Here is a 26,495-nt window from a genome sequence, read left to right on the forward strand (position 1 = left end):
TTGATGTGACATTCCTACAGTAGAAGATAGCATCATTTCCCCTATTTTCTTGAAGGAATTAATTTGATTTTAAGTTGAAATAATAATACGTAAACTCTGTGGATGCCTTATTAATGTTAGACATTCTATGTTCTTTTTGTTGCTTTTGATTGAAGTCTATCTCCTTTCAAAGAAATCAGAACCATCTTTTTGCATAGAAGGCTAACTTGCAAAAATATACAGTAGTTGATTCCTAAACTGGAGAAGAAATAAATTAGCAGGGTTGCTGTTAGTTTTTTGGGCTGTATGGCCATGTTCCAGTAGCATTCTCTCCTAATGTTTCACCTACATCTGTGTTAAGCATGCTCAGAGGTGTGTTCAGAGGTCAGTTGGAAATTAGGCAAGTGGAGTGTATATATATCTGTGGAATGTCCAGAGTGGGAAAAAAAACCTATGTATGTTTGAAGCAAGTGTGAATGTTGCAATTAGCAAGCTTAATTAGCATTGAGTAGCCTTGCTACTGCAGACTGATTCAACCAGAGAAGTCAGCCATAGCAGAGCACTTGATGAACCAACCTGGACACAGAATATTATTTGAGAACACAGAAATGCTGGACCACTCAGACCACCACCATGTCAGACTATACAGAGAAGCCACTGAAATTCACAAGCATGTGGACAATTTCAACAGAAAGGACAAAACTATGGAAATGTACAAAAGCTGGCTACCAGTATTAAAAACACCAGAATCGAGACAGTAAATAAAGAACACCACTCAGAAATAGGAGAATTACAAAACAAAGGATCCCTCCAGGCACAACAGTCAGGCTACCTCTATGCAGATACCTTCATTGATTGACTTTGCAGCTGCAAAGTTACTCAGTGCTAATCAAGCTTGCTAATTGCAACATTCGCACTTACTTCAAACAGACAAGGGGTCTTTCTCCCACCCTGGATATTTCACAGATATACATACACTTGCCTTATTCCCCACAGACTTCTGAACAAACCTCTGAGGATGCTTGCCACAGATGCAGGTGATACATTAGGAGAAAATGCTACTGGAGCACGGCCATACTGCCTGAAAAACTCACAGGATCCCAGTGATTCCTTTCATGAAGGCCTTCAACAACACAATAAATTAGCTGCTTTGTATTGTGAGGACTTTTGTCTATTGGTTAGTTAGTTAAAATGCAACCTTGCTGAATGTCCTGCTGACAATTATTACAGAGAAAATGACTGCTTAAGATATCATACCCCCTCAAAAGAAAATGAAATTCTTTAATGGTTGGCTGAGGATTATGTCTGGCTGTATCCGTACACTAGAACAGTCCTGGACAACCAGAGGCCCTCCAGGTGTTTTATACATCACTTCCCAGAATTCCTGACCATAGCACAAGCTGGCCAGGGATTCTGAGAGTTGTAGACCCAAACAGCTGGAGAGCTACAGGTTGTGCAGGCCTGCAATAGTGGAACAGGCAATACTAAAAAAATGGTCCTGCACCCCACCCTGCAACCCTTTATATGTCTACAGATCTGCTCCACTCAGTTGGGAGACCTCAGGAACAGATTTGGAGGGTGTACAGGAAGCTGTATTGAGGTCAAAGAGAAAGAGCAGGTCTGATTTCATGACATTGGAAGGAATTCTGAAATTGTCATTGCTCACTTATTTCTTTTATGTTCACATTTTTTTCTTAACTTCATTTGCTGCACCCTGCTGTTTCAGCTGTAGTTTAAAATTATCTGAAATGAGCCTTCTTTGCTGTTAATGATTAATTATGTGCCATATTTTCATTCAACTATTCACTTCCATTGCTTCTGTGAACATCATGCACCTTGAAATTTCTCTTTATTTGCTTGCTGTTGTTCTGTTGTTTATATCAGTGCTGAGTCTACTCAATGATAATGGAAAGGGGATAATTTAAATCTCTAGTCATACATCCACTTACCTGGCAGAAAGACCCATTGAATTCTCAGTGGGATACTGCTAAACGGATGTGTATAAGAGATATTAGTAGTATTACTGATGTAAAAATACCACCAAGAAGTTAATATTTAAGGGCCTAGCAAAATCAGATATAGCTAGGCTACTATGTGGAATAATTGAAGAGATTTTCCAGTCTTACAAGGGAGTCCATATGAAGACAACGAGTTAAGAGAAAAAGTTAATACCTTCTACACTGCCAGACAAAATCCAGGTTATCTACTTTGAACTGGATTATATGGCAGTGTAGACTAATATAATCCAGTTCAAAGCAGATCTGCATTATCTGATTTAATAATTTGGATTATATAGCGGTGTAGAGGGGCCTGTATGAGGTGAAAAGTAATGAGTTTTCATATATTTCAGTTATTTTCTGTGGTGTCAGGATCCTCTTAAACTGTTAACTGCTAATATTTTTCAATCCGTGAATTACATTTTAAGTTATAGCATCTCATAGAACAACATGAATGAAGGAGAGAGCCTGAAGACAAGAATACAAAATCCTACCAAAATTGGCCTAACTTTAGCTTTTAGTCTCACTATAACCAGGAATGCATTGTATGTGCAGGCCTTGTGGGACGATTGCAGATGCAATCAAATATTTTATAGGGATTTGTCCTAGTTTATATCATAGGTTTAGGGAATTGTGCAGAAAAAGAATTAATATGGCCCTAGAAAGCAAACTAAGGCCCCCGTTTTTATTTATTTATTTATTTATTTACAGTATTTATATTCCGCCTTCCTCACCCCGAAGGGGACTCAGGGCGGATCACATTGCACACACATATAAGGCAAACATTCAATGCCTTAACATAGAACAGACAGAGACAAACGCAGGCTCCGAGCTGGCCTTGAACTCATGACCTCTTGGTCAGAGTGATTTGTTGCAGCTGGCAGCTGGCTGCTCACCAGCCTGCGCCACAGCCTGGCCATATAATTCAGATTATCAAAACAGATAATCCAAATTATTTGCTTTGAACTGGATTATATGAGTCTACACTGCCATGTAATCCAATTAAAAACAGATAATTAGAATTTTATATGGCAGTGTAGAAGAGACCTAAGAGACAGTCCACTAGCTCTCAGTTAAGGATGCAAATCTTTGTTTGTTTGTTTTTTTTCTTTCTCATTGAAGAAGAAAATGTCTTGACATCACTAGACATTGGGGAATTTTTAAAAGAAATATTTTGTGCAAAAAAAAGTTTTGTGAATTTTTCATACACTCTAAAACAGATTAGCAAATTTAAAAATTGGGAGCTGAATCAGTTAAACAAATGTCAGTCAGGAGATCAGATATGGAGCATTAAAATATACTTTCTCCCTGAGAAGAACATTGATAAATATGTGTTCCTGATTTCAACAGACTTTCTAATAATACCCTTCCTAATTATTTCCAACTCACTGAAATAAATGAAGATTTTTGAAGTAATTTATTTCTCTAAAACCTGACTGAATAATCACTGTTGTTTTACAGGCCGGACCTGATAGACATGAATACCGTTGCTGTTCAAAGCAACCTTGCAAATTTAGAGCATGCCTTTTTTGTAGCAGAAAAACTTGGTGTTGCCAGACTTCTGGATCCTGAAGGTGAGTTCATAAATGGAATGGTCAGTGACTTGGAAATATAATTGCAAATTGAATTGCATTGGAAGTGTAATGTTACAGTATATGGGTGTATGCTAAAACATTATCTATGTCAACATGTCTTTTTTAGATGTTGACGTTTCCTCGCCTGATGAGAAGTCAGTAATCACTTATGTGTCATCACTTTATGATGCATTTCCCAAAGTTCCCGAAGGTGGTGAAGGCATCAGTGCACATGTAAGGGTGCAATTAATATTTTAATATTCTTTTCACATAAAAAAATAAATGTGAGGAAGAAGAATTCATTTTTCTCGCAGTCAGGAGGTTTGGAAACTAAGGGACCAGATGCCAAGGGTGGGTCATTAATTGAATAAACTAATTTATTAGTGGTTCTCAACCTGTGGGTCCTTAGGTGTTTTGGCCTTCAACTCCCAGAAATCCCAGCCAGTTTACCAACTGTTAGGATTTCTGGGAGTTGAAGGCCAAAACATCTGGGGACCCACAGGTTGAGAACCACTGGCTTAGATGTATTTACAGACTTTTAAATAGTATGATATGCATGTGCTTCCTATTTTCTATTTATCAAATTATATGTACTCATTAGGATGTTGAAGTCAAATGGGTCGAATATCAGAATATGGTGAACTACCTCATCCAGTGGATCAGACACCATGCCACAATAATGACTGACAGAGCGTTTCCAAACAATCCTGTGGAACTCAAGGTGACAGTTGTGTCTCTGTGTTATAAGATGTCAAAATTTTTTTGATTGGATATATATTTCGTGTTGTTGATTTATAGAGTGACCTTCTATTTATTTAGGGGATTAATCACAAAACTCAAATATCTCCATATTTACACAAATTAGTTACATTGAAGTGTTTCCCTGTGTTGTATTCAGATGACCTACACTCTTGTGCTAAATGCACATTTTGTTTTCAATTCAGTTCCAACACATCAGCTCAATTCCACATCCCTTATGGCTAGATACCAGCCTACACACTATGAGTAATTGCATGAGGTAGCTCTTTGAGGAATATAGATGGTGGTGCACATCTTATTGGTACATGCTGTCCTATGGGAAAGCACCCTGTGCATAGAAAGCTAACATGTCTGAAAGAAGGTTATGCTTCCTTCCACACATCATCCTAGCTTCACAAAAGCAGAGTTTTATGCATGGGGATACTCATGGATGTACTCCTCTCAAATCCTAGACCTCTTCTACACTGCCATATAATCCAGATTTTCAAAGCAGATAATCCACATTATCTGATTTTGACTGAACTGTATGAGTTCTCATATAATCCAGTTCAAAACATAATCTGGATTTTATATAGCAGTGTAAAAGGGTCCTTAAATATTGACCCTCAATCAATTTATGTTTTCACTAATGGCAATGCAGATAGTGACGTCTTGGATTAATTATACACGATCATAGCAACCCTGTAGTCATTAGGAAATTGGAACAGAACCTCAAGCCTTGGGTATAGCTTTCATGTAAGTATTGAGCAAGCAGGGGATCTCCCTGACTTGGAGGCACAGCTTTATCTGAGGCTGTGGAAACCATTGCCACAGATTACACAAATTTATTGGTTTGGACGGTTAGTCCCATTCATAAGAAAGAAATTGATCTCCTTTGTATAATTTGGGAAACCACAGGCATCAGTGCTCATAAGACTTGATATTAGATTAACTTTAAGTCATGTGGATGCTAACTGGAGTGTGAATGGGAAAGTAACAGTTGAATTATCTTAATAAACCCAGGACGGTGAATAAAGTAGCATAAACTAATTTCACATTGTTGGATTTAAGAAATGTTTCATCATTTTTAGTGATCAAAGAATTGCATATTTAGAAAAATTATAGCAATATTTATTTGTTTTTTCTTTAGGCACTTTATAACCAGTATTTACAATTTAAAGAAACAGAAATACCACCAAAGGAGACAGAGAAATCTAAAATCAAACACCTGTATAAATTACTGGAGGTAAAATTTATGTTTACAGATTATTTAATGCTGGATTTGTTTTGTTTTTTTAAAATATAAGCTTCATACAACAATTCCTTGTTTTTGAAGGCGTGGATAGAATTTGGGCGTATCAAGCTTCCCCAAGGTTACCACCCAAATGATATCGAAAAAGAATGGGGGAAGCTAATTATTGCTATGCTGGAAAGAGAAAAAATGCTTCGCCCAGAAGTTGAAAGGTATGTAGATACTGTAATCGAATTTAAACAAATTTAAGATACAGTGGCATTTTATAAACTGATTTTCTTGGCTGCTCAATTCCTAGTGGGTATTGTGTTTAAACTGAGCAAACTGTCTAAGACCAATTATTTATGTTATTTTCAAGTGGGTTCTTCATCATTAACTGTAATATAGCAATGTGTAACAGTTATATTGTATTATTATATTACTTTGGAGTATTAGGATAACCTTTGAGGTTGTGAGTTATTTCTAACCATGAAAGATTTCTTTTCTTTGAAAGGTTTATGCCGTGTTTCATGTTATTGTAACTAAATAGATATTAGTTGTATAACTGTTCCTTGTCAGGCTTGAAACAGACTTTATGGTGACTAACAGTTTATGTTCTAGTACTTTAGTGCAGTGTGGGTAAACAAATAGCTATTTCAAAAGCACAGCTGCCCCTGCTGGTGTCCATTTTCCCCATAAAGGAATACACTGCAGCTTTGTTTGTGTGTACCTGCATGGCATGGAGTTGGATTGGATGGACCTCTGTGAGTCTATAAATTATATGCCAAAACTTTCAGGGTGGTGCATTTTGAGAAAAGAGAAAACTTTTGTCTTTAGCAAGCAACTGCAGTCCCTGCAGCCTGGAGGAAAGTTCCCCACCTTCCAGGTGTGTCCCAATTTCTCAACCTTTCCAAAAATAGTACCTTCTTTTAGACACAATGTCTCAGGAAACCATCTGTGTTTCAAGTGAGCATGCCTCTCAGTACTAGGATCAAAACAGACATGATTTAAATAGCATCCATCATGTGGTTTATTTCTCCATAGAAGGAGTGGGGTGAGAAGGAGATGAAGGAAGAGAAATAGAAGGAGGAGGAGGAAAAAGAGGAGGCGGAAGATAATTATGATAGATGTAGGTAGACTTACACTGGATCTACACCTACCGAAATAACCTAGGGTGCTGTATTGTACTCTGAAGCTTCCTCAGATAAAGCACAAAAGCTCTCTGGAGCTCTTAGGTGTCCAGAAGGCCACCTGGGCTTAGAATGCATTACGGTTGCTGCCACTGCTATTTCACTGGCCTAAAGCAACTCCCTGGTAGACCATTGTTGGCAATGTCGCCTCTGATGAGGCCACAACAGGGCACCTAGTCTTGTGACCAACCAAAGTGATATTAGCCATAAGGCTCTGCTTGGGTGCTACTCTAGCCAGAGACATCGTGATGGGTCTGTTTGATATGTAGACACTAGATTAGGCCAGATCTAGTGAGATGTAGCTGTCCACCCTTCAAAACCCCAGCGTTTCTCTTGAACCAAATCAGTGGCTGGAAGCAGTGCTTCTGTTGCAAAACCAGCTGTATATCAGGCAGACTTATTGCCACAGTTAAATAATAATAAACTTTATTTATATCCCTCCACAATCTCCCTGAAGGGACTCGGGGCGGCTTACGAGGCACTCCAGGGTGCACATATAACATACAACAGGTAAACAGTACAAAAGTATAAAACAAGTCATATAAAATTATACAACAACCCCCCCGACAACACATATAGCATATAATCAGAATAATACAATTTTAAAACAACAGTAGATATCTGCTGTCAATTCACAAAGTGCCAAGTGTCAGCTTCATATGGGCCCATTCATCCTACTCAAGGTAAAAGGCCTGTCTGAACATTAAAGTTTTCAGGTTGGAACGGAAGGAATGAAGGGAGGGGGATAATCTAATCTCTTTTGGGAGGGTATTCCAGAGCTGGGGGGGGGGGGTCACCACAGAGAAGGTCCTCTCTCTCGTCCCCACCAACAACACTTGAGACAGTGGTGGGACCGAGAGAAGAGCCTCGCCTGTCAATCTCAGAGCCTGCGCCGGTTCGTAGAAAGAGATGTGGTCATGAAGATAGGTTGGACCCAAAGCATATAGGGCTTTATAGATATAAACTGGCACTTTGAATTGAGCCCAGAAACTTGTCGGAAGCCAGTGAAGCTGCTTCAGCAGGGCCGTGGTATGTTCTGTGCAGCTAGCTCCAGTTAGTAATCTGACAGCCGACCTTTGCACTAGCTGCAGTTTCTGAACAGTCTTCAAAGGCAGCCCCATGTAGAGTTCATTACAGTAGTGCATTCTGGATGTAATTAGGGCGTGAACCACCCTCGCCAAGTCAGGCCTTTTGAGGTACAGTTGCAGCTGGTGCACAAGTTTTAACTGTGCAAACGCCCTTCCAGCCCCCCCGACACCTGAGCCCCAAGTGTCAGCACTGAGTCCAGGAGGACCCCCAGACTGTGGACTTGTGTCCTCAGGGGGAGTGTGACCCAATCAAGCACAGGTTACCACCCTATACCTCGATTGGCCTCACGACTGACCAGGAAGGCCTTTGTCTTGTCTGGATTAAGTCTCAGCTTGTTGGCCTGTATCTAGTCCATCACAGCTGCCAAGCACTGGTTTAGGATCTGGGGAGCTTCCCTGGAATTTGGTGGAAAAGAGTAGTAGAGTTGTGTATCATCTGCATAGAGATGCAAGGTGAGTCTGTTTTATTTGGTCCTGGCAGAAAAGTGAGGTTTAATGTCCCTCCCGTATCATTTCCCACAGAAATTCCCACTATTTTCCTTATGAGAGCAACATCAATCAAAAGGGAAGGGGGCACTTTTGCACTCATGTCCTGCTTGTCAGCTCTCCGAGAGCATTTGCTTGGCTACCACTGAAAACAAAAGAGAAGCAAAGATTATGTCAGCAAACTCTGGACAATGCTAAATGAGGTCTCCGCTTCAAACACCCCAGTGTCTGCAACTGCAGTTTGAACTTTGCAAGCTAATACATTATTTAATCAATTTGATGATGAGGATCAAGCAAATTGGCCAATAATGGGGAAAAGGCAAAGAGGGGATGTTGAATCTCAAACACCAACTACTTATTTATTGACCAACCTGTACTGAAAATATTTAGATCTTACTATAGATTAATTTCACCTCTGGATCTCCTTCTGTCATTCATTTAGCTTCTAAATCCCTCTATTTAAGCCACACTCTCTAAATTCCCTCCAGTTACATTTTCACATAAGACTCCCCTGAATTGTTTTTAAATTCTTAATTATTTTTGTTTGCTGTCCTCTCCAGTCTTTAAGATGCTGCAACTTAGTCCACTGGTAAACATTCCTCTCTTCTCGTGGCCCGGCCTCAGTCTTAAAAAGCAGAACAGTAACAAAGGGCCCTTACTCATTGATTATGGTTTTTGGGACAGCCAGATGAATTCCTGCCCTTTAAGATACTGACTGGGCATGCTGCCGGTTCTATTGCACAGCAGCCAGTGGCTTTCAGCCTGCCTTTGACATGATTCTAGCCCCATCTCTTTGTCTTGTCCACCATGTGTAGTGATTTTTGTAGGACACAGAAAAGGATTTTTCATGGGAAGTGAAAGCGGCTGAGAAGAGAATGGCACTGTTCTTATCCACTCACAATCAAAGCTTTATTCTTTGTTGAGGTTTCAGTGATGATAGAAGAAAGAATGGCTGAAAGGGACTACAGTATGTGTCTGTCTTGCAGGGTGGTGAGTGGAAGAAATTGAAATACTAACCCTTAACTGTGGAAATCATTCTAGTACATGGCAGAGCAGGCTTGTATGTTCTGTTGGCTCGAGCCAATTTTGATATAAAATTGGCTTCTCTAAAGACAGTGGCCTTCTGTTGCTCATCTATATAATAATGGGACTGATTTTTTCAAATTGATTTTCAGCATGATGAGGCCCCTGTATGGTGACTTCACCACACCATTTAAACATTGTAAGATGCCTTTTTAAAGACAGACCTTAGTTGGGGGTAAGAAATGGGGATGAGATACTAACAGCTGTGCTGGTAAAGTGACCGCTCTTAAAATAATTTGCATTTTGTTAATTGACTTAAAAAAAACACTCCCATTTTGTTAAAGAGCTGCTTGACCTCACAAAAGCAAGATAATCAGTATGCAGAGATTTGACAACAAAGTAATGTAAGAATAGCTCACTAGAGCTGGAAAATATTGTTTAGGGGGACCTGAACCTCCTACCGGTTAGTGGCATTCTGGTTTGGGGAAGAATGCCACTTGCCATCTCTGAATTTGGATGGAGGTTCACTGGTGAATTAGAGTAACAGCTTTATTAAGAAATTAATTTCATTTGAGAAATAACCTTCTGGGAATTCTTAGAGGCGTAGGATCTCCCCAAATCACTTTTTCAAGCTGTACTCTTAGGCTATTCTAAAGTACACATTCTGTACTGTCTTCCTGATTGTATCTGAAATTAAGTGCTGAAAGAGCCAAATTTATGGCTTCCTTGTTTAGTATAGTTCATACCTGCCTAGTTATTGAGAGTTCACACGTGTAACTATCCAGTGCTTTGCAACAGGAGGTATGATCTTTTTAGTCAATTATGCAATAATTACATAGTGAGCCAACTCAGCTTTTATAAGGATACCTCATTGTGTTCAAAGTGGCAGTGGTGTAATTTGGGTGGGGTTTTATAGAACCTGAAGAGATTGAATAATAGGGCTAAGAGTGGAATTTAGGAAGGGAGCAGGCATGCAGCTTCTTTTATGGGCAAAAGAAAATCGGCCCAGATGATCATGAAATCAGTAACAACAACAACAGTAGTACTAATAGTAATAAAACTGATATTTTCTTTAGAGCTTTTTTATCATGCCAGAAGCGAATAGAGAACATACTGTAAGTTGCTTCTGGTGTGAGAGAATCGGCCGTCTACAAAGACGTTGCCCAGGGGATGCCCAGATTTGTTACCATCCTGTGGGAAGCTTCTCTCATATCCCTGCATGGGAAGCTGGGGCTGACAGATGGGACCTCACACCGTCTTGCGGATTTGAACCGCCAACCTTCAGATCTTCAGGTCAGCAGTTCAGCCGACACAAGGGTTTAACCCATTACACCTGGTTTTGAGCTAAAAAACCAGGCAATTGCCAAGTAAAAAGTAGTGACAGATCTCATCTCGACACCTAAGAGATTACTATTTATGAAGAGGAGATCTGTCAATTCATGTGGCTTAGGTTTTGGATATATAGACAGAAATAGAAATCTACCTATAGTGATGAAAGCATTGGAGTAAGGTGCTTGTATCATAGCCTATCTCAAGTGAAAATAATACATAGATCAGAGGTGAGCAAAATACCAACTGTCAGCTATATGTGGAAACAAACCTTCTATTTATGTCCCGTGCCTCCTAGAAACGTTTCCCAAATCAACCAAACTGGTGTCCCAATACATCAAGATATGGCAGTTTAGCTAACTCCCAATGTGATCTCAAATCTTTCCCAAAGGAGATAAAACAATTATGAATTGGTCAAATATAAAACAAAAGCAAAGCTGGAGGTGATGTTTGGTCATTTTTGGTTGCCAAGAATGCATTGGTATGGCCTCAGGGAAGAGGAAAGCGAAAAACCAATCCCTATTGTGGGCAGTTACCTTGTCACAAATAAGCATCAACGTGGCCTCAGTTTGTATTATGTAGCATTATCTATGGAAAGCTGTCTTTGAAAAGTGTTCAGAAGTATCAGATGGCGCATAGTGCTCTAATCTGACTGTTGCCTAGAGCTAGTTACAGAGAGCAGACATATTTCCGGCTTCACAGTGTTTTGATCCATTTGAGGAACACTCATAGTGCTGAATATGACATTTAAAGCCCTATAGAAGTCAAGGGCAGACTATTTAGATGACTCCGTTCTTCTATACCATTTTGTAATTCCAAGATATCTGGAAGAGGCTTCTCTGTGCACCAACACTGAGGGCAGATTTGGTGGGGACACGAGATGCTCCATAGTTTGGACCTTTTCCCCAAGATAGGATAGGTCCAATCCTCTTTCTTGTCTTTTTGCTGGCAGGCAAATCTGCCTTAATTTAGGCAAGATTTTGGAATTTACTCTGGTATGTTGTTGAAAAAGGTTTGAACTTGTCAGGAGTTGCCTATCTGTTCTTATTTTCTTGTTCTTAATTGTTTTTCTTTAATATTCTGTGATTCTGCATTTTATTATTGTTTGTCACCTTCAGTATTAGTTTTGACAGACAAACAGAATATACAATTGCCAAATGGGTAGGTGGAGTAGATAAGCCTGCTTAAAATTAATCAAGCATGCTATTATTTATTTATTTGGAGCATATATATCCCACCCATCAGCCCGAAAGGCTCCTAGAACAGTTCATATAAGCCCATGCTTAATTTTTCTTTCTTTCTAAGAGTCTGTGCATAGTTTAGATAGGATGTAAATATAGCTATTGGATTTCCCCTTCTAGTCAATCATTAGATCACAATGAATCATATGAAAGCAGCTGACAGTGCAGTGCTGTTGAAACGAAATATCTGTGGACCTGGGTGAGGGATCATTTAGACTCCCAGAAAAAGCAGGATTAATGAGTCTTTCAGGATTATGCATTCAAAAATACTGCCATATTAAATATACATACAGAGGTTGTTTACTGTAGCAGAAGGGTCCGCTCCCCACTATTCCAAGCATTTATCTTACTGAGATTGAATGAGACTTACATAAAGTATTTGGCATCTTGTTCCTAGTTAACGCCCTAACCATTGTGTTTAGTCTATACTTGTAGAGGCAATTCAAGCTAGACAGCCAAGCCCACATTGGCATATATAGCTGAAGGCGAAATCTTCTGAAGAACATTATTTTCAGGGCTTTGATATGCATGCTGAGACCTATTTAAGGATGCAAGGTTTGAGCTTTCCTTAAAGCTCTCTAGTCCTCAGAAGCTGTATGTTTTTGTAGGCATTTTTCCTTTTTGACATTTTTAATGGGCTAGCAGGGCAGTTTTTTGGATGTGAAAATGACTACCAACAGTTATGGCTACCAAAGCAGCGACTCTGTGTTCACTAACAGCACCAGCACACGAACCAGTCTTGATTCCAATGAAAACTTCTTGTCAGTTAACTGTGGTCCAACCCTTGTAAACTCTTGTATAAGTTTTGGCAATGGTCCCATGGATGGAGCCAGGTAAGTGTTGGAATTAAGTTGCAGTTTGCTATTATATTTGGTAAAAAGGTACAGGGAATAATGTGGTTTTCATGATCCCTCCAGAATACATGACCTTGATATGTCGTGGCTTCATCATCTTTTAGGTTAGAAATGCTGCAGCAGATTGCAAACAGAATTCAGAGAGACAGCCTGAGCTGCGAAGACAAACTAATGCTTGCTCGAAATGCTGTGCAATCAGTAAGTGACTTTGAATAGCTTTCTCCTTTCCTCATTTTTTGTGCTGAATGCTAGAAAGGATGCTCAGGAATGGGATGAAATTGCAGCTGAAAACATTTGGGTTCAGATCTTTCCACAACTATGAATGGACATGGCTGTAAAATTGGAAATGTCACATCTTTCAGAAACAGTGTGACATATACTTATGTTTGCAAAAGCAAGTATACTGGGATACCCCAAAAACAGATGTAGTTTGTTGCATCATCATTGATGATCACTCATATCCAAGTATGATTTTCTTTCAAGTGTAGTGTTTTGGCAGTGGGTCTGTAGGAGACTGTAGAGACCTATTCTTGATCCGCATGTTCTTCCACAGCGAGGACATAGATTTCAGGCAGTCTCGGTCAGGGTTGGCTTGATGCACCTTCCTCTTGTCACGTTTTTCCCTTTTGCCCTCCATTCGATGAGCTTATTTCAATAGATATATGACATTGAGAAGATTTGAACCTGAAGTGACTAATCTCAACCCAGAGTGGATAAAATGCAACTTTGGGACTGCAGATGACCCCAAAAGTAGATTGCCCACTTTTGCCTGTCTCTGGACTATACAGATGAGCTTAACACTATTGTGTTAAACTTTTCAACTACTGCTTTGTCAATAACACAGTTGAATTTAAAATGAGATGCTAGGAGAGTTTCCAAAGTGAGATGGAAATGGCTAGCAGTCGCTCTTATTTTTTAGATAGGGTGCAATGGCAATTTCACTGCATTTCAGACGCTCTTCTGTCTCCATCCTGTGAATTTTGAAGATGGAGAGAATTCTCAGCAAGATCACAATTGCTGTATTAGTGTACAAAAAGTTTTAATATGATTTTAAAAGTTCCAAAGTAACATTTTACACACATATCCAGGAGTTCCTTGTAATCTCTAGGTGTGGAAGATTGGATGTTTTCTTTGTTTTCTTTTGGAAATGCATTCCAGATTGGACACTTATGTTGTCTATGCATAAATATTTTGCAACAGATTATTTAAGTATTTTCCTGTGGTGATTGACTTACAATTTCTGAAAATGTATATAAATGTCTGTTCTCTAGTATCTGATACTTAAGGCATTACGATATTATGGTCAATATACTGAGATGGAACACTGTAATTTGGGGTTGGTCCATGGTCCTTAGACTACAAGCTGCTGGTACTGTAATCTATTCGTAAAACATGGCCACTTGTGATTAGAAAGATAACCGATTGCTAATACCTCTAGAAAACCACCAGCAGATCTCCTTTTACTGCTTAAACAAATTGCATTTGAAAGATAGATTTAGCCTATCTATTATTTCATCACTGTAAATTCAATAATTATTTATATGTACACAAAATGGGGCAAGTGTAAACTGCAAAGCTACATCTACAGTAAGCATAATACTACCTGCAATTCTAGCAATACAGTACATCACTGATTAATTTATCTAAAAATGCTAGATAAATAAGCAGGTTTGAGAAAGTCACTGGCACAACCTCAACTTCTGTGCAGCCTGTTGCAAGGCAAAATGGCACGTTCTTTTGCAGTGAAAGTATTTCCAGTACAAGATCCTTGAAATTGGAGAAAGTCTTGTGGTTAACTCTTCTGTGGATTTGTTCAGTCCTCATCATTTTAGGACTTGGGGAGAAAGTCTCATGGCACCCATCAGTTTTATTATGACATAAACTTTTATGGAGATTATGTATTTAGAAAAACATGATGAAGATGCATTGCGCTTTCCCCAGGACATATGTATTATGACTTATAGCATGTCTTATGCTATGCCATGTTAAAATGTCTTGTAGTGGCTAATCCTTATGGTGCCACAGGATTGTTTGTTTTATTTGCTCCAACTTACGACCACAGTCATTTTCTGGAAATTCAAACAACTGGCTTGAAAGCTAGAAGATGGTGAAAAAAATTAAATAAGTGGTTTGAGCACAAGCCTATTTTATTAGTCTCTTCTTTGAATGAATATAGCCTTCTAGTATCCAGAAACTGCTTGATATACTTATTGAAGCTTAGTTTGGTGAGGTGGGCAGCAATTTCCGGGGAGCCAGTGAAGCTTTCCCAGAAGAGGGGACGGGGCGAGAGCGCATGTGTGAAAGGCAGCTGTGGAGACGGCCTAGTCCTCAGTTGCTTTGTGTTGTTTAATTGGCTAGTTTGATAGATAGGTACCACTTTTGATTGGATAGCATTAAGATCCAAAGGCATGCTGAGAATGCCTTGGACCACAAAAGAAACCCGCGGAACAGCGAGGGCGCAAAAAGCGAACTGCAAAGTAGCGAGGGAATACTATATATAGTAGTGTATAGATATGATAATAAATCTATTTTGCTTATTGTTTGTTTGTTTAAATACGTAACCATCACCATCTACTTGGAGCCCCCGGTGGCGTAGTGGATTAAAGCCTTTTGACTTGAAGGTTGGGTTGGTGATCTGAAAGCTTCCAGGTTTGAATCCCACCTGGGGAGAGCACAGATGAGCTCCCTCTATCAGCTCCAGCTCCATGTGGGGACATGAGAGAAATCTCCCACAAGGATGATAAAAACATCAAAGCATCTGGGCGTCCCCTGGGTAACATCCTTGCCGATGGCCAATTCTCTCAAACCAGAAGCAAATTGCAGTTTCTCAAGTCGCTCCTGACATGGAAAAAAACAAACAAAACCCATCTACTTCTTTCTCAATTTCATACAATCATTTTGTGTGAACTAGAGCTTCATATTATATCAATTTTGTATATTTTATATACGGTATACAGTTTTCTATGTATGTGTATACACACACACACACACATATATATATATACATACACAAGTTTAATATATTTTAAAAACTGCTGTACAGGATTGATGTAAAGACTTCATATTTTAAAAATAATTTTACCTTTAACAATCGGGCTTATCTTACTATACAGATAATGTAACTCCTATGCATACAGAGAATTTATTTTCCAGTGAAATAAAGAACTGAATTTGATTTCCAAAACAGGATGGAAAACGATTAGAATCAGGTCTGCAGTTCCAGAACGAAGCTGAAATCGCGGGCTATCTACTTGAATGTGAGAATTTACTTCGCCAACAAGTCATAGATGCCCAACTTCTTATTGATGGAAAATATTATCAGGCAGATCAACTAGTCCAGAGGTACACTGTTATTTATGCTGTATATGCAAAGAATTGATATCTTGTTAACGGCTATTGCAAAAAACATAGTCTGCCACTAGGATTGCCTAACAATTGTAATATTTTTTACTTTTAATATAAAAGAATATGGGATTTCTATACTACTTCCTCCTCTTCCCAGTACAGGCAGTCCCCAAGCTGCAAACATCCAACTTAGAAATGACTCATAGTTAAGAACAGGGGTGAGACAATAGGAAGTGAGAGAAATCTCCTCAGAAGGGAAATTCACTCCTGGAAGTGTTATCATGGGGGAAAGGTGCCTTCACCAAAGCTTTATCACTGATCCTTGTTTCCACAACAAGCCAAACTTTTCAGAATTCAATTATCACAGGAATAGAGAGGCGATATCTTCTGAACAGAGGCACAAACAGCAAAATAAACTTCACAGGGGTGTTAACCCTTCCCTATCCTATCCAAAGATTATATACACTATATAGTGGACAAAGATGGATAAATGCTCAAGTGTGATGAGGCCCTATATAGTTAGCCAATTTAGCCACATGCAACTATTTGTCTCAGAAGGTGATGTCTCTTACTTAGTGGTCTACCTGGATTATTGGACCAAGTTGATTGAACCTTGCAAGCATCTCTGATCTTTGATATATTTTTTACTTGAACTTCTGAGTATGTGTATTTATCTGGTATTGTCTGAGTGATTTTATCTATTACATCTCCTAGACTTCAGCATGTGTGTGTGCTAAGAGGGACCATTTGTTCATTTTTGGAGCATTTTTGTAATGATTCTATTTATCATTACTCTAGCAACATCTATGTTGTAGTGTTGTTTGCAAGCTGAAAGATATTGCCAGTGGTTTTTCCTCCTAATAATAGTACTTACACATACACACCCATGCCAGATATAGATACGTGAATGTCATGTCTCTGAAAAGTGTGAGAATCATGTCACTATGAGTAATTTGCTATTAATTAGTAGAGAAGGGCCCAGAATTTGTTTCATATGTCTCATTCGTGCTTTTGTACCGTACCATTCATTTGTATTGCACAGTATGGCAGACCCCTCCTGAAACGGAAGAAGCAGTGAAACAAAAATGAAAGCATCACAAAACAATTAGCTTTGCTGCTGTTTGTTCCTCTGCCTGCCGCACTTGTTGCCTCTTGCCTGCCTCAGTGTCTGCATTGCAGCCTGCTTATTCTTTAAGCTCAGGTCTCCTCCGCAGGCAGATCGGGAGACCTCTCAGAATCAGTGGTGCCTTAAGTCCCTGCCTTTAAGCTCAGGTCTCCTCTCTAGATTGAAAGTAAAACGTCTCAGAATCATTGGTATCTTAAGCTGTTAGGTTAGAGGACAGGATCATCACAGAAAGAAAGAATGTTTTTAAGGAGTTTTTATTTATAGAAAGAAAAATATCCTTAAAATTCGGGGAATGACCCAAACCTTATTCCATACGAATGAAACAAACAGAAACGGGTAGCAATTTTATACCAATGCACAAAACTACTAATTAGCAAAAATGAAAGGAAAAAAAATCACTTTTTCAAAACATACCACATTTTCTAAGACTTTATCTTACTGTGATTTAGGGGAGGTTCACATAGCCAAGTTTGTGCTGCCTGCTTCCCTAGGATGCATTCACATAAAAATGTCTTATATGTAGTTTTCATTTTTCACTGATACAGCACTGCTACTCTGAATATATTTACACTATTTTGATGGCATAATTATTTCCTATCGTGATTCAGTATCTGTAACTATAGAGAGGCTAGTTCAGAGGAGACACATTTATTTGTAAATTCATGTCCAGGGGTATTAAAGAAGGATAACATAGAGACAAATCTGATTATATAGGACTTCCTTTTACTGTCAAGTAATTATATTTAGTACTGTAACATTTCAGTTTTGTGCTCACTTACTTGGGAACAAGTGGGGTTTCATTGAAAAGTGTGTAATTCTTCTCTGAGAAAACATGAGTAGGTTTCTGCCATAAATTAGTTACAATAGTAAAGGGTGTCACATATTCTTTTTTTAAGGTAAGAGGGAGCCTGAGTATCTCTTTACTTTTCCCAGAGTCCTTACTGTATTTCTATCCAGTCCATTGTTTTTATATGTCACTTGTATAACCAAATGTACATTGTTACCTAATTGCAACTGGATAATAAAACACCTAATATATGTAAATATTATAAATCTATCAATCACTGTAACCTTTTTACTGAAATGCATGCATCAAATTCCCACATTGGTATTGTTCATTAAATGGCTATTGCTACTTTTTGGAAATATGCCATAGCTCTGCTTTCCATTACACAGACCAACCAAAATATTTTTTATTGATTTCTTGGTTGTTCCTTGAGTTATTTGGGATGCTGATTCAGAAAATTGCATTAGATACACCACACGCGCTCTAATTTCTTAGATAGGGTTATCATGATTTTCCATGGGCGAGCAGATGAAGACTGGTATATGATATATGTTCTGTATCTCAAAAATTAGAGCTAATAGAGGGAAACTGGTGCCATTATTGGAAACAGCAAGTCAAATATACCCAGAAACAGGGCTAACATTTGAGGCACCAAAATGTGTGTTGGCCAGTGATTATCTTTTGAATTAATATTAAGCTGAAAATTTTAATACCCAGTTACTTTCTTTTCTGTAGACAAACGGTTTTCTGTTTTTTCTAAACAGAGTTGGAAAACTACGAGATGACCTCATGGCCTTAAGAGCAGAGTGCTCCTCAATCTACAGCAAGGGGAGGACACTGACAACAGAACAGACCAGGATGATGATATCAGGAATAACACAAAGCTTAAACTCAGGATTTGCACCAAACTTAAGCCCAGGTTTAAACTCTGGACTGAGCCAGGGTTTATCACCCTCTTTGACTTCATCTAGTCTAACATCAGGTTTATCATCAGGTCTTTCTTCGAGATTGACTCCTGCCATCACCCCAGCATACACACCAGGTTTCCCACCACGGTTAATTCAGAGTTATATTACTGGAGTTGACAGTGGTGGATTGCAAACACTCAAACTGATGCAGATCCGAAAACCCCTGATGAAGTCAGCGTTTGTTGATCAGAATTTAACAGAGGAGGAAGTCAACATGAAATTTGTGCAGGACCTTTTAAGATGGGTGGATGAAATGCAGGTAAAATCTTTATTTCTGTAGTTTTCTATTTCATTTTTTTCCTTGGCAGCTTTAAGGATTCAACTTTAATTTTCAATTTCTCTCTAAAAGGTGCAGCTGGATCGGACTGAATGGGGCTCGGATTTGCCAAGCGTTGAAAGCCATGTAGAAAATCACAAGAATGTCCACAAAGCAATTGAAGAATTTGAGTCAAGCCTTAAAGAAGCAAAAATCAGCGAGGTACAGCCTTTAAAAATAAAAGTACCTTGTAGCTATGTCTGTATAGGCATATTATATAATGAATTACTCATCGGATAATAACTGGTTTCATAATTGTTCTTGGATTAGAGCACTCTGCCTTTGTTGTATTCATTATATGACTACAGTGTCATCTTTGACTCTTTATTAACTTGCATGTTTGATTTTTAAATAGCGATTTTCTTTCTTTAATTTCATTTGTTACCTACAGATGCAAATGACCGCTCCCCTTAAACTCAGCTATGCAGAAAAATTGCACAAACTGGAGAGCCAATATGCAAAACTTTTGGTAAGCTCCTTGCTTGGATGTCTGTTTTTGAGAATTGTATAGTGATAAAAAATAGAATAAATTTGTATTTATTTTTATGTCTCTCAAGAATACATCAAGAAATCAGGAAAGACACCTTGATACCCTTCACAATTTTGTATCACGTGCTACAAGGGAACTCATATGGTTGAACGAAAAAGAGGAGGAGGAAGTTGCCTATGACTGGAGCGAAAGAAACACAAATATAGCAAGGAAAAAGGAATACCATGCAGTAAGCACTAACATATTCAAAAGGACATGTTAAATAAGGCCTTTCTCACTTACTTGGCGTTTCTAAAATGAATTGTCTTTTCATTTGGAAGGAACTGATGAGAGAACTTGATCAGAAAGAAGAAGTTATTAAATCAGTTCAGGAAATAGCAGAACAATTGCTGTTTGAAAACCACCCTGCAAGGTTAACTATTGAGGTAGGTTGTTAAGTCTGGCCAAGGAAAAGACAGCCACACTAGGACTTTATTTATGGGACATTGAGTCAGTATATAGATTTTCCTGATTGGTAATTTTCTAGTCTTGTGCTTCATTCTCAGAAAATGCTCAATGAAATGAGAACCTTTGATTTCATAGTGTATAAATTTAAGGTGTACACCGACATGTAACGTACGTACTACAACATACTGAATGTCTCGTCCTTTTGGTTGCACTTTTCACTCTCCACCCGCAATCTCTGGACACAGTGTACTTGTAGGTATATAAAATGCTCAGATGTTATGTATCTGACAGAGTCCACGAGAGACTATGCTATCCCAATGTTGTTAGTATTTAAGTTGTGATAGAATACTATGCTGTTAATAGCACAAAACAAGTAATATCTGCAAGAGAACATTGCAATATTGTGAGTGTTTTATTTTCTTTTTGGAGAGTCTCTTGCATTCCCTTCCACCTGCCAGAAAGAAAGCCCCCCTATAAATATTTAAATAACACTGAAGTTGGTACCCCATGGCAAAGCAGTAGTTCTGTTCTTTGCATTAGGGGATTTCTTGGGAGTTTCCACTTGCAAAAGGTACTTCCTTTTAAGGGTTTGAAGTTCAGGCACATGTTCTAACTCATAAACCTCAGAAATTGTTTGGACATAGGATTTATTTTTGGACTATAGTCAAGTTGTATATTATTGGTAATCTGTTTTACTTTAAAATGTGTTGGGTACCACAGGTAGACCTTGACTTCCAAACTGGGTCAACAGGGCTCTTGGCTCCACAGTTGTGTGACGTGTTCAGAGCAGATAGTCACACAGGTTATGTTCTGCAGCAATACAGATTTTATACAAACAGGATTTTAAAAATAATCTTGGGACATGTTGCAGCAAGCCACTTCTTTTAAGCAATCTATGTTTTTTTCAGATTAACTCCAGAACATTTTAAATTATATTTTGCAAACATAATTGGTATTATCTTTTAACAAAGGACAGCAATACAATACACTTTATTTATATTCCGCCCATCTCCCCGAAGGGACTCAGAGTGGATTACTGTATATGTAAAGAAGACGAAGGCAATTCAGTGTCATCGTTACAATCAGATACAATGAGACACACAACACAGACAAGGTGTTTCACCGCTTTGGAGGCGGTAGTCATCTCTGGCTTTGGGGAGGTGCTCTTCTCCGTTTCCAAGCTGAGGAGCCTGTGTTGTTACCTCCTGGTTGTGTGGCTGGCATGATTGCTTGGAGCATTTTTTTTTTGCCTTTTCCTGCCAAAGTGGTACCTATTTATCTACTCACATTTGCATGTTTTCGAACTGATAGGTTGGCAGGAGCTAGGGCTAACAGCGGGGGGTCATCTCGTCCTGTGGATTCAAACTGCTGACTGTGGCCTAGTTGGCTTGAACGGGAAGTGCTTTTAGCTCTAATGTGGACATTTTTGAATTGATAGTAATTAGAGCAGAGGCTTCTTCTGGCCAAAATAAAAAATGGAATATTATGTTTTGAATGATAAGTTGCAATTCAGAAGACTTTATTAAATTTTGTAGAAAAATATAGCTGGTTTCAGTTTTGAAGGATGTTATGTCTTTTTCTACTGTTACAAAGGCATTCAGGCTGGCAGATTGAGAAAAATGGGGGAGTATTTCTTTCCTCTTTCATTCAAACCTCTGCCACACAGTCAAATGTAACATTTTCTCTTTACCTGTACCCTTAAGGCCTATCGAGCTGCAATGCAAACACAGTGGAGTTGGATTTTACAACTTTGCCAATGTGTTGAACAGCATCTAAGAGAAAACATTGGATATTTTGAGGTAAGTAGCATATGGTGAAAATTATGGATTGACCACAAATTGCAGCCTTAGAAATATAAGCAACAAGAAAAGGGATTTGTGGGTGTTCTCAAGTGTCAGATAATACAGTGATTCACAATAGATCAAAATAATGAACTTTCTTAGGAATCCTTAGAAGTAACAGAACGAAAACTATGGTTTTAGTGATAACAGATTACTTTCTTGAGTAATGAGTGAGAAGCTAACATAGTTATTTTTTGCATGTTTAACATCAAGTATTAGATATCTCATTCTCTAGCATATTGAGTAACATTTGTTAGTTATTCCAAATATTATTTTGGGTGATAGAACAATAGTGTGTTTTATAGGAATACTTTGGAGAGAAGAAGCTCCAAATAATTCAAACTATGGAAACAAAATTAAATAAGAAAACACAAATAAATTTGTTGTCACTTGTGAATTATGAGAAACAACAGCACTAAGATGCCTAATGGATTCTTACAGCCACAATGAACACTAATGCATTAGATTTACCAGTAATATTTCCAAGTTTTGAAGTAAATTGTATCCATTTTAGAAATCTATGGAATCTTTCAGTCAAACTTTGTGATTTCCCCAACTTTCTGTCCTTTTAAGGCATCTGTCAGAAAAATACACTACAGTATGAATTTGTCTGCTTGGATTTACAAACATTCTACTCACTTTTGAGTAACTCGAGTCAAAAAGAGGGTCTTTATGCACAAAGATGTCTCTTTACACAAAAATGTGTGTTTCATTCTAGTTTTTCAATGACGCCAAAGAGGCCACAGATTACTTGAGGAATTTAAGAGATGCTGTACATCGAAAATACAGCTGTGATAGGTCCAGCAGTCTTCATAAACTGGAAGATCTAATCCAAGAGTCCATGGTAGGATATAATATATTATCTGATTTCATTTTCTCCATTGATGTGATTGTACCTTTTGCAAGATGGGTAGTAGTGGCAATGGTAAACCTTCAAGCGAACTAGTCTGATAATTGTCATAATAATTTTATCTTCAGAATAAATTAATAAATATACTTGTATCTTAGTTTTAATATTAATGATGCTTAATACTGTTTTAATATTTGCATATTTGTATATGTTAAATTGTATTGTAATGCTTTTAATGTTAGCTACTTTGAATCTCCTTATGGAGAGAGAAAGTGGGATATAAATGAAAATAATAATAATAATAATAATAATAATAATAATTATAGACAATTTTTTTATCTGAAACATTGAAAATTTATTTTTTGCAGGAGTCCTTAGTTTTGTCTTAATCTTGCATCATTAACTTTTCTGTTGGTATTTTGAACTAAACCATTTCTGCCCATTTTCACAACTGAATCAAAGCAATGGAAATAAAAAAAATTCTGCATATAGGCTTTGGGCCATAGTCCACTAGACTTACATACACACATAGATAGACAACAATATGTGTAATTTGATATCAATTCTTTCTAGTTGGTACAGCATGTGTTTTTATTATTTTATTACTATATATTTATTTATAATAATAATTTTATTTCTTACCTGCCTCTCTCTACGGCTTGAGGTGGTCACAACACAGTATCCCATTTTCCTGTTTTAAAGGAGAAGAGACTTAAAGAAGAAAAGTTCTGTCATTAACAGAACTTTAAAGTCCAAACAAATCTGAGTGCTAAACACTGCCTATTAATTGAGGCTCCTTTCTCCTCAGTAGCCCTTATTACTACAAACTGACAGGCACAGTTAGCCAAAACCTTTTCAAAATGCCTCACAACCTCTGAGGATGCCTGCCATAGATGTGGGCGAAACGTCAGGAGAGAATACTTCTAGAACATGACCATACAGCCCGGAATACATACAACAACCCTCTTTTCAAAATGGCTTATCCAAATGGCATTCTTCAAGAGCCGTTGGCATTTCCAAAAGATAAACTATACACTGTAATTGTTTGCGAATAATAATTTTTAGCTTCCTTTGCGGTGCGTGTGAATAATAACTTCTTCACACCCTGGAAATAGCAGGTTAAAAGATATTACAGTTTAATGTAATCTGTAGCTGTAGTCGCTGTTAATGCCCCCCCTTTCTTTTAAATTTTATATTTTATATTTAGGAAGAGAAAGAACAGCTCCTTCATTATAAGAATGTCGTAGCAGGACTAGTTGGGAGAGCAAAGACAATAGTTCAGCTGAAGCCAAGGAATCCAGATAATCCACTCAAAACATCCATCCCGATTAAAGCTATTTGTGACTACAGACAAATTGAGGTGAGAATCTTTGGTTTCTCCAAATTGATTGAGGTTGTGAGAAGATAACTGAAATTGCATTAATGACACATTCCTGGTAATCTTTCTCAAACGTAAACAGCTAGTGCTTGTCTTCCTCTCTGAGGGTTGCATTTTTGTTTGTTTAGTCAGTTTTGTTTTTTCAGAGACAACATTTTCAGAAGTGCTTTATAAACATTTGGCTCATTCAGGTTTTCTGGTCTTTTGTTAACAATAACTAGATAACGATTTACAAAGATGACGAATGTGTACTGGCAAGCAATTCCCATCGTGCAAAATGGAAAGTGATTAGTCCAAGTGGCAACGAGGCCATGGTTCCCTCCGTCTGTTTCACTGTTCCTCCACCTAACAAAGAAGCAATAGATACTGCGAACAGGTATGTATCTGCATGGTAAAAACATGCAAAAACTGTGACCTGATATTTTTTCTCTTTTAAAAATATTTCTTTGAAATGTATTTCTGCAGGAAATTCACAACATTATTCTAGCCTTACGATTTCCTCCATTGTTTTGTGCATTTCAGAATTGAACAGCAATACCAGAATGTCCTAACTCTGTGGCACGAATCACATATAAACATGAAAAGTGTGGTCACCTGGCACTACTTGACAAATGAAATTGAAACCGTTCGAGCAAGTAATGTTGCTTCGGTAGGTTTTCATACCATGTACACTGTAAATTCAAAATGTACGGGGCTGGATAGTCTATGATGCAGAAAGAAATCTATGTGTGGGTTAAAGATGATAATAGCCACATATACACAATTTCTTACTATGACTAAATGTAGTGGTTGCATCTGCAGTTTATCTGTATAACAGAATAGGTAGAATATTGCTGGTAGAGATACATAATTTTATGTAATAATATTTGAAAAAATTATGTTCCTGGTTTGAAAGTGTTATTCCTGCTTAATTGTGCGGTGTGAACTTTGAAAGTAGTTATTACACTCCAGAAACTTTGTTTTTGTGGCTGCCACAAACTGTGTTGAATTGGTTGAGTCTCAGTGAGATCATTGAAAAACTATAGTAAAATGTGCTTCAGGATGTCCCGCAATAAGGTTTTTGCAGTTTTGATAAATCTTTTCCATTTTTTAAAAATGATAGAACCAATTAGGAAATGACATTTATAACCCAGGAACAAAATTCATGTTGCTTGTGTAGTAGTCCTCCTGGCACAGTTGCTGAAGGTATGCCAGTATTATCCTGGTATTTGTTGGACAAGATACTTAAAATGTAGATGATACATTAATATGTATAAACATGTGTATATCAGGTTTAATGAGAGTTCCCTGAAACAGTTGCATGAATGTTTAGAGATTAAGGGATTTAAACAGTGCATTTATAGGCTTCTTCTATACATAGCATCTCAATGAGTCAGCGGAATGAACATCTTCTTTACTTTCTAAAGCACAATTTCTCCACAGGCCTCTTGTGATGCATTGTACCCAGAGAGGCAAGGGCTCTCATAGTAATATGTGTGCTCCTTTTCAAAAAACATTAAAATACTATCCTATTATCCTGTGTACTCTGCCAGAAAGACTTTAATTTTTTTTCCTTTTGATTTTCACACATCCTAGATAAAGACGCTACTACCAGGTGAACATCAGCAAGTTTTGAGCAACTTACAGTCCCGCTTCGATGATTTCCTGGAAGACAGTCAGGAGTCTAAAGTCTTTTCAGTTGCTGACATTGCACAGCTGGAAAGGGAGGTGAACGTTTGCAAGCAGTACTACCAGGAGCTTCTGAAGTCTGCAGAGAGAGGTAAAAATAGCAAATTTAGAAAGATAAATCAGGATATTCATGGGTATATGCTACAGCTTTCCAAATGTGAACTGGATTGTATTACATGTGAGCTGTATTTTTTCACAGTGGTACCCAAGACCACATTGAATTCCAGAAATAGAGTACCTTTTGTGTACATGTGTGAGGTATTCTAGGAGCTGTTCTAGGCAAAGAAATGCAATTAGTCTATCAATCATGTGAAATACAAAAGAAAGCCACATAAAAAGCCTTCACATGTGAACCCATTTTCAGCTTTGCAAATTTAGTGAGATCAGTACCCTGATTCCAGGTATTTTTCTTAGTTATTCACCATGCAAAGTAGAAAGAACAGGAAATTCAGGGATTCCCTCAGTACTGGTCCTTTGCAAGTGTGAGGCTTGGAACCAACTGATAATAGGGCCCTGGTGATACCCATTTACATTTTACAATGAACAGTT

At 38.0% G+C, this 26,495-nt stretch overlaps 1 protein-coding gene across 25 annotated transcripts in view; it reads left to right on the forward strand.

Annotated features, from left to right (window-relative positions):
* Nucleotides 1-26,495, forward strand: part of dst (dystonin) — a 448,648-nt gene that overhangs the window by 223,755 nt on the left and 198,398 nt on the right. For 19 of the 25 annotated variants that reach the window (XM_062982326.1, XM_062982385.1, XM_062982334.1 and 16 more), the window contains 18 exons: nt 3,438-3,550; nt 3,678-3,784; nt 4,152-4,271; nt 5,439-5,534; nt 5,625-5,752; nt 12,835-12,928; nt 15,918-16,072; nt 18,753-19,215; nt 19,306-19,434; nt 19,664-19,741; nt 19,830-19,991; nt 20,083-20,187; nt 21,913-22,008; nt 22,769-22,894; nt 24,108-24,260; nt 24,500-24,654; nt 24,801-24,927; nt 25,854-26,037. In XM_062982326.1, coding sequence (XP_062838396.1) covers nt 3,438-3,550; nt 3,678-3,784; nt 4,152-4,271; nt 5,439-5,534; nt 5,625-5,752; nt 12,835-12,928; nt 15,918-16,072; nt 18,753-19,215; nt 19,306-19,434; nt 19,664-19,741; nt 19,830-19,991; nt 20,083-20,187; nt 21,913-22,008; nt 22,769-22,894; nt 24,108-24,260; nt 24,500-24,654; nt 24,801-24,927; nt 25,854-26,037 — 2,591 coding nt within the window. Of the gene's footprint in view, nt 1-1,513; nt 1,598-3,437; nt 3,551-3,677; nt 3,785-4,151; nt 4,272-5,438; nt 5,535-5,624; nt 5,753-12,363; nt 12,710-12,834; nt 12,929-15,917; nt 16,073-18,752; nt 19,216-19,305; nt 19,435-19,663; nt 19,742-19,829; nt 19,992-20,082; nt 20,188-21,912; nt 22,009-22,768; nt 22,895-24,107; nt 24,261-24,499; nt 24,655-24,800; nt 24,928-25,853; nt 26,038-26,495 lie in introns of those variants that run through there. The other 6 variants (XM_062982310.1, XM_062982357.1, XM_008118652.3 and 3 more) reach the window with 5 other exon arrangements.

The sequence above is a fragment of the Anolis carolinensis genome, chromosome 1, assembly GCF_035594765.1.
Source record: "Anolis carolinensis isolate JA03-04 chromosome 1, rAnoCar3.1.pri, whole genome shotgun sequence".
NCBI classification, from domain to species: domain Eukaryota; kingdom Metazoa; phylum Chordata; class Lepidosauria; order Squamata; family Dactyloidae; genus Anolis; species Anolis carolinensis.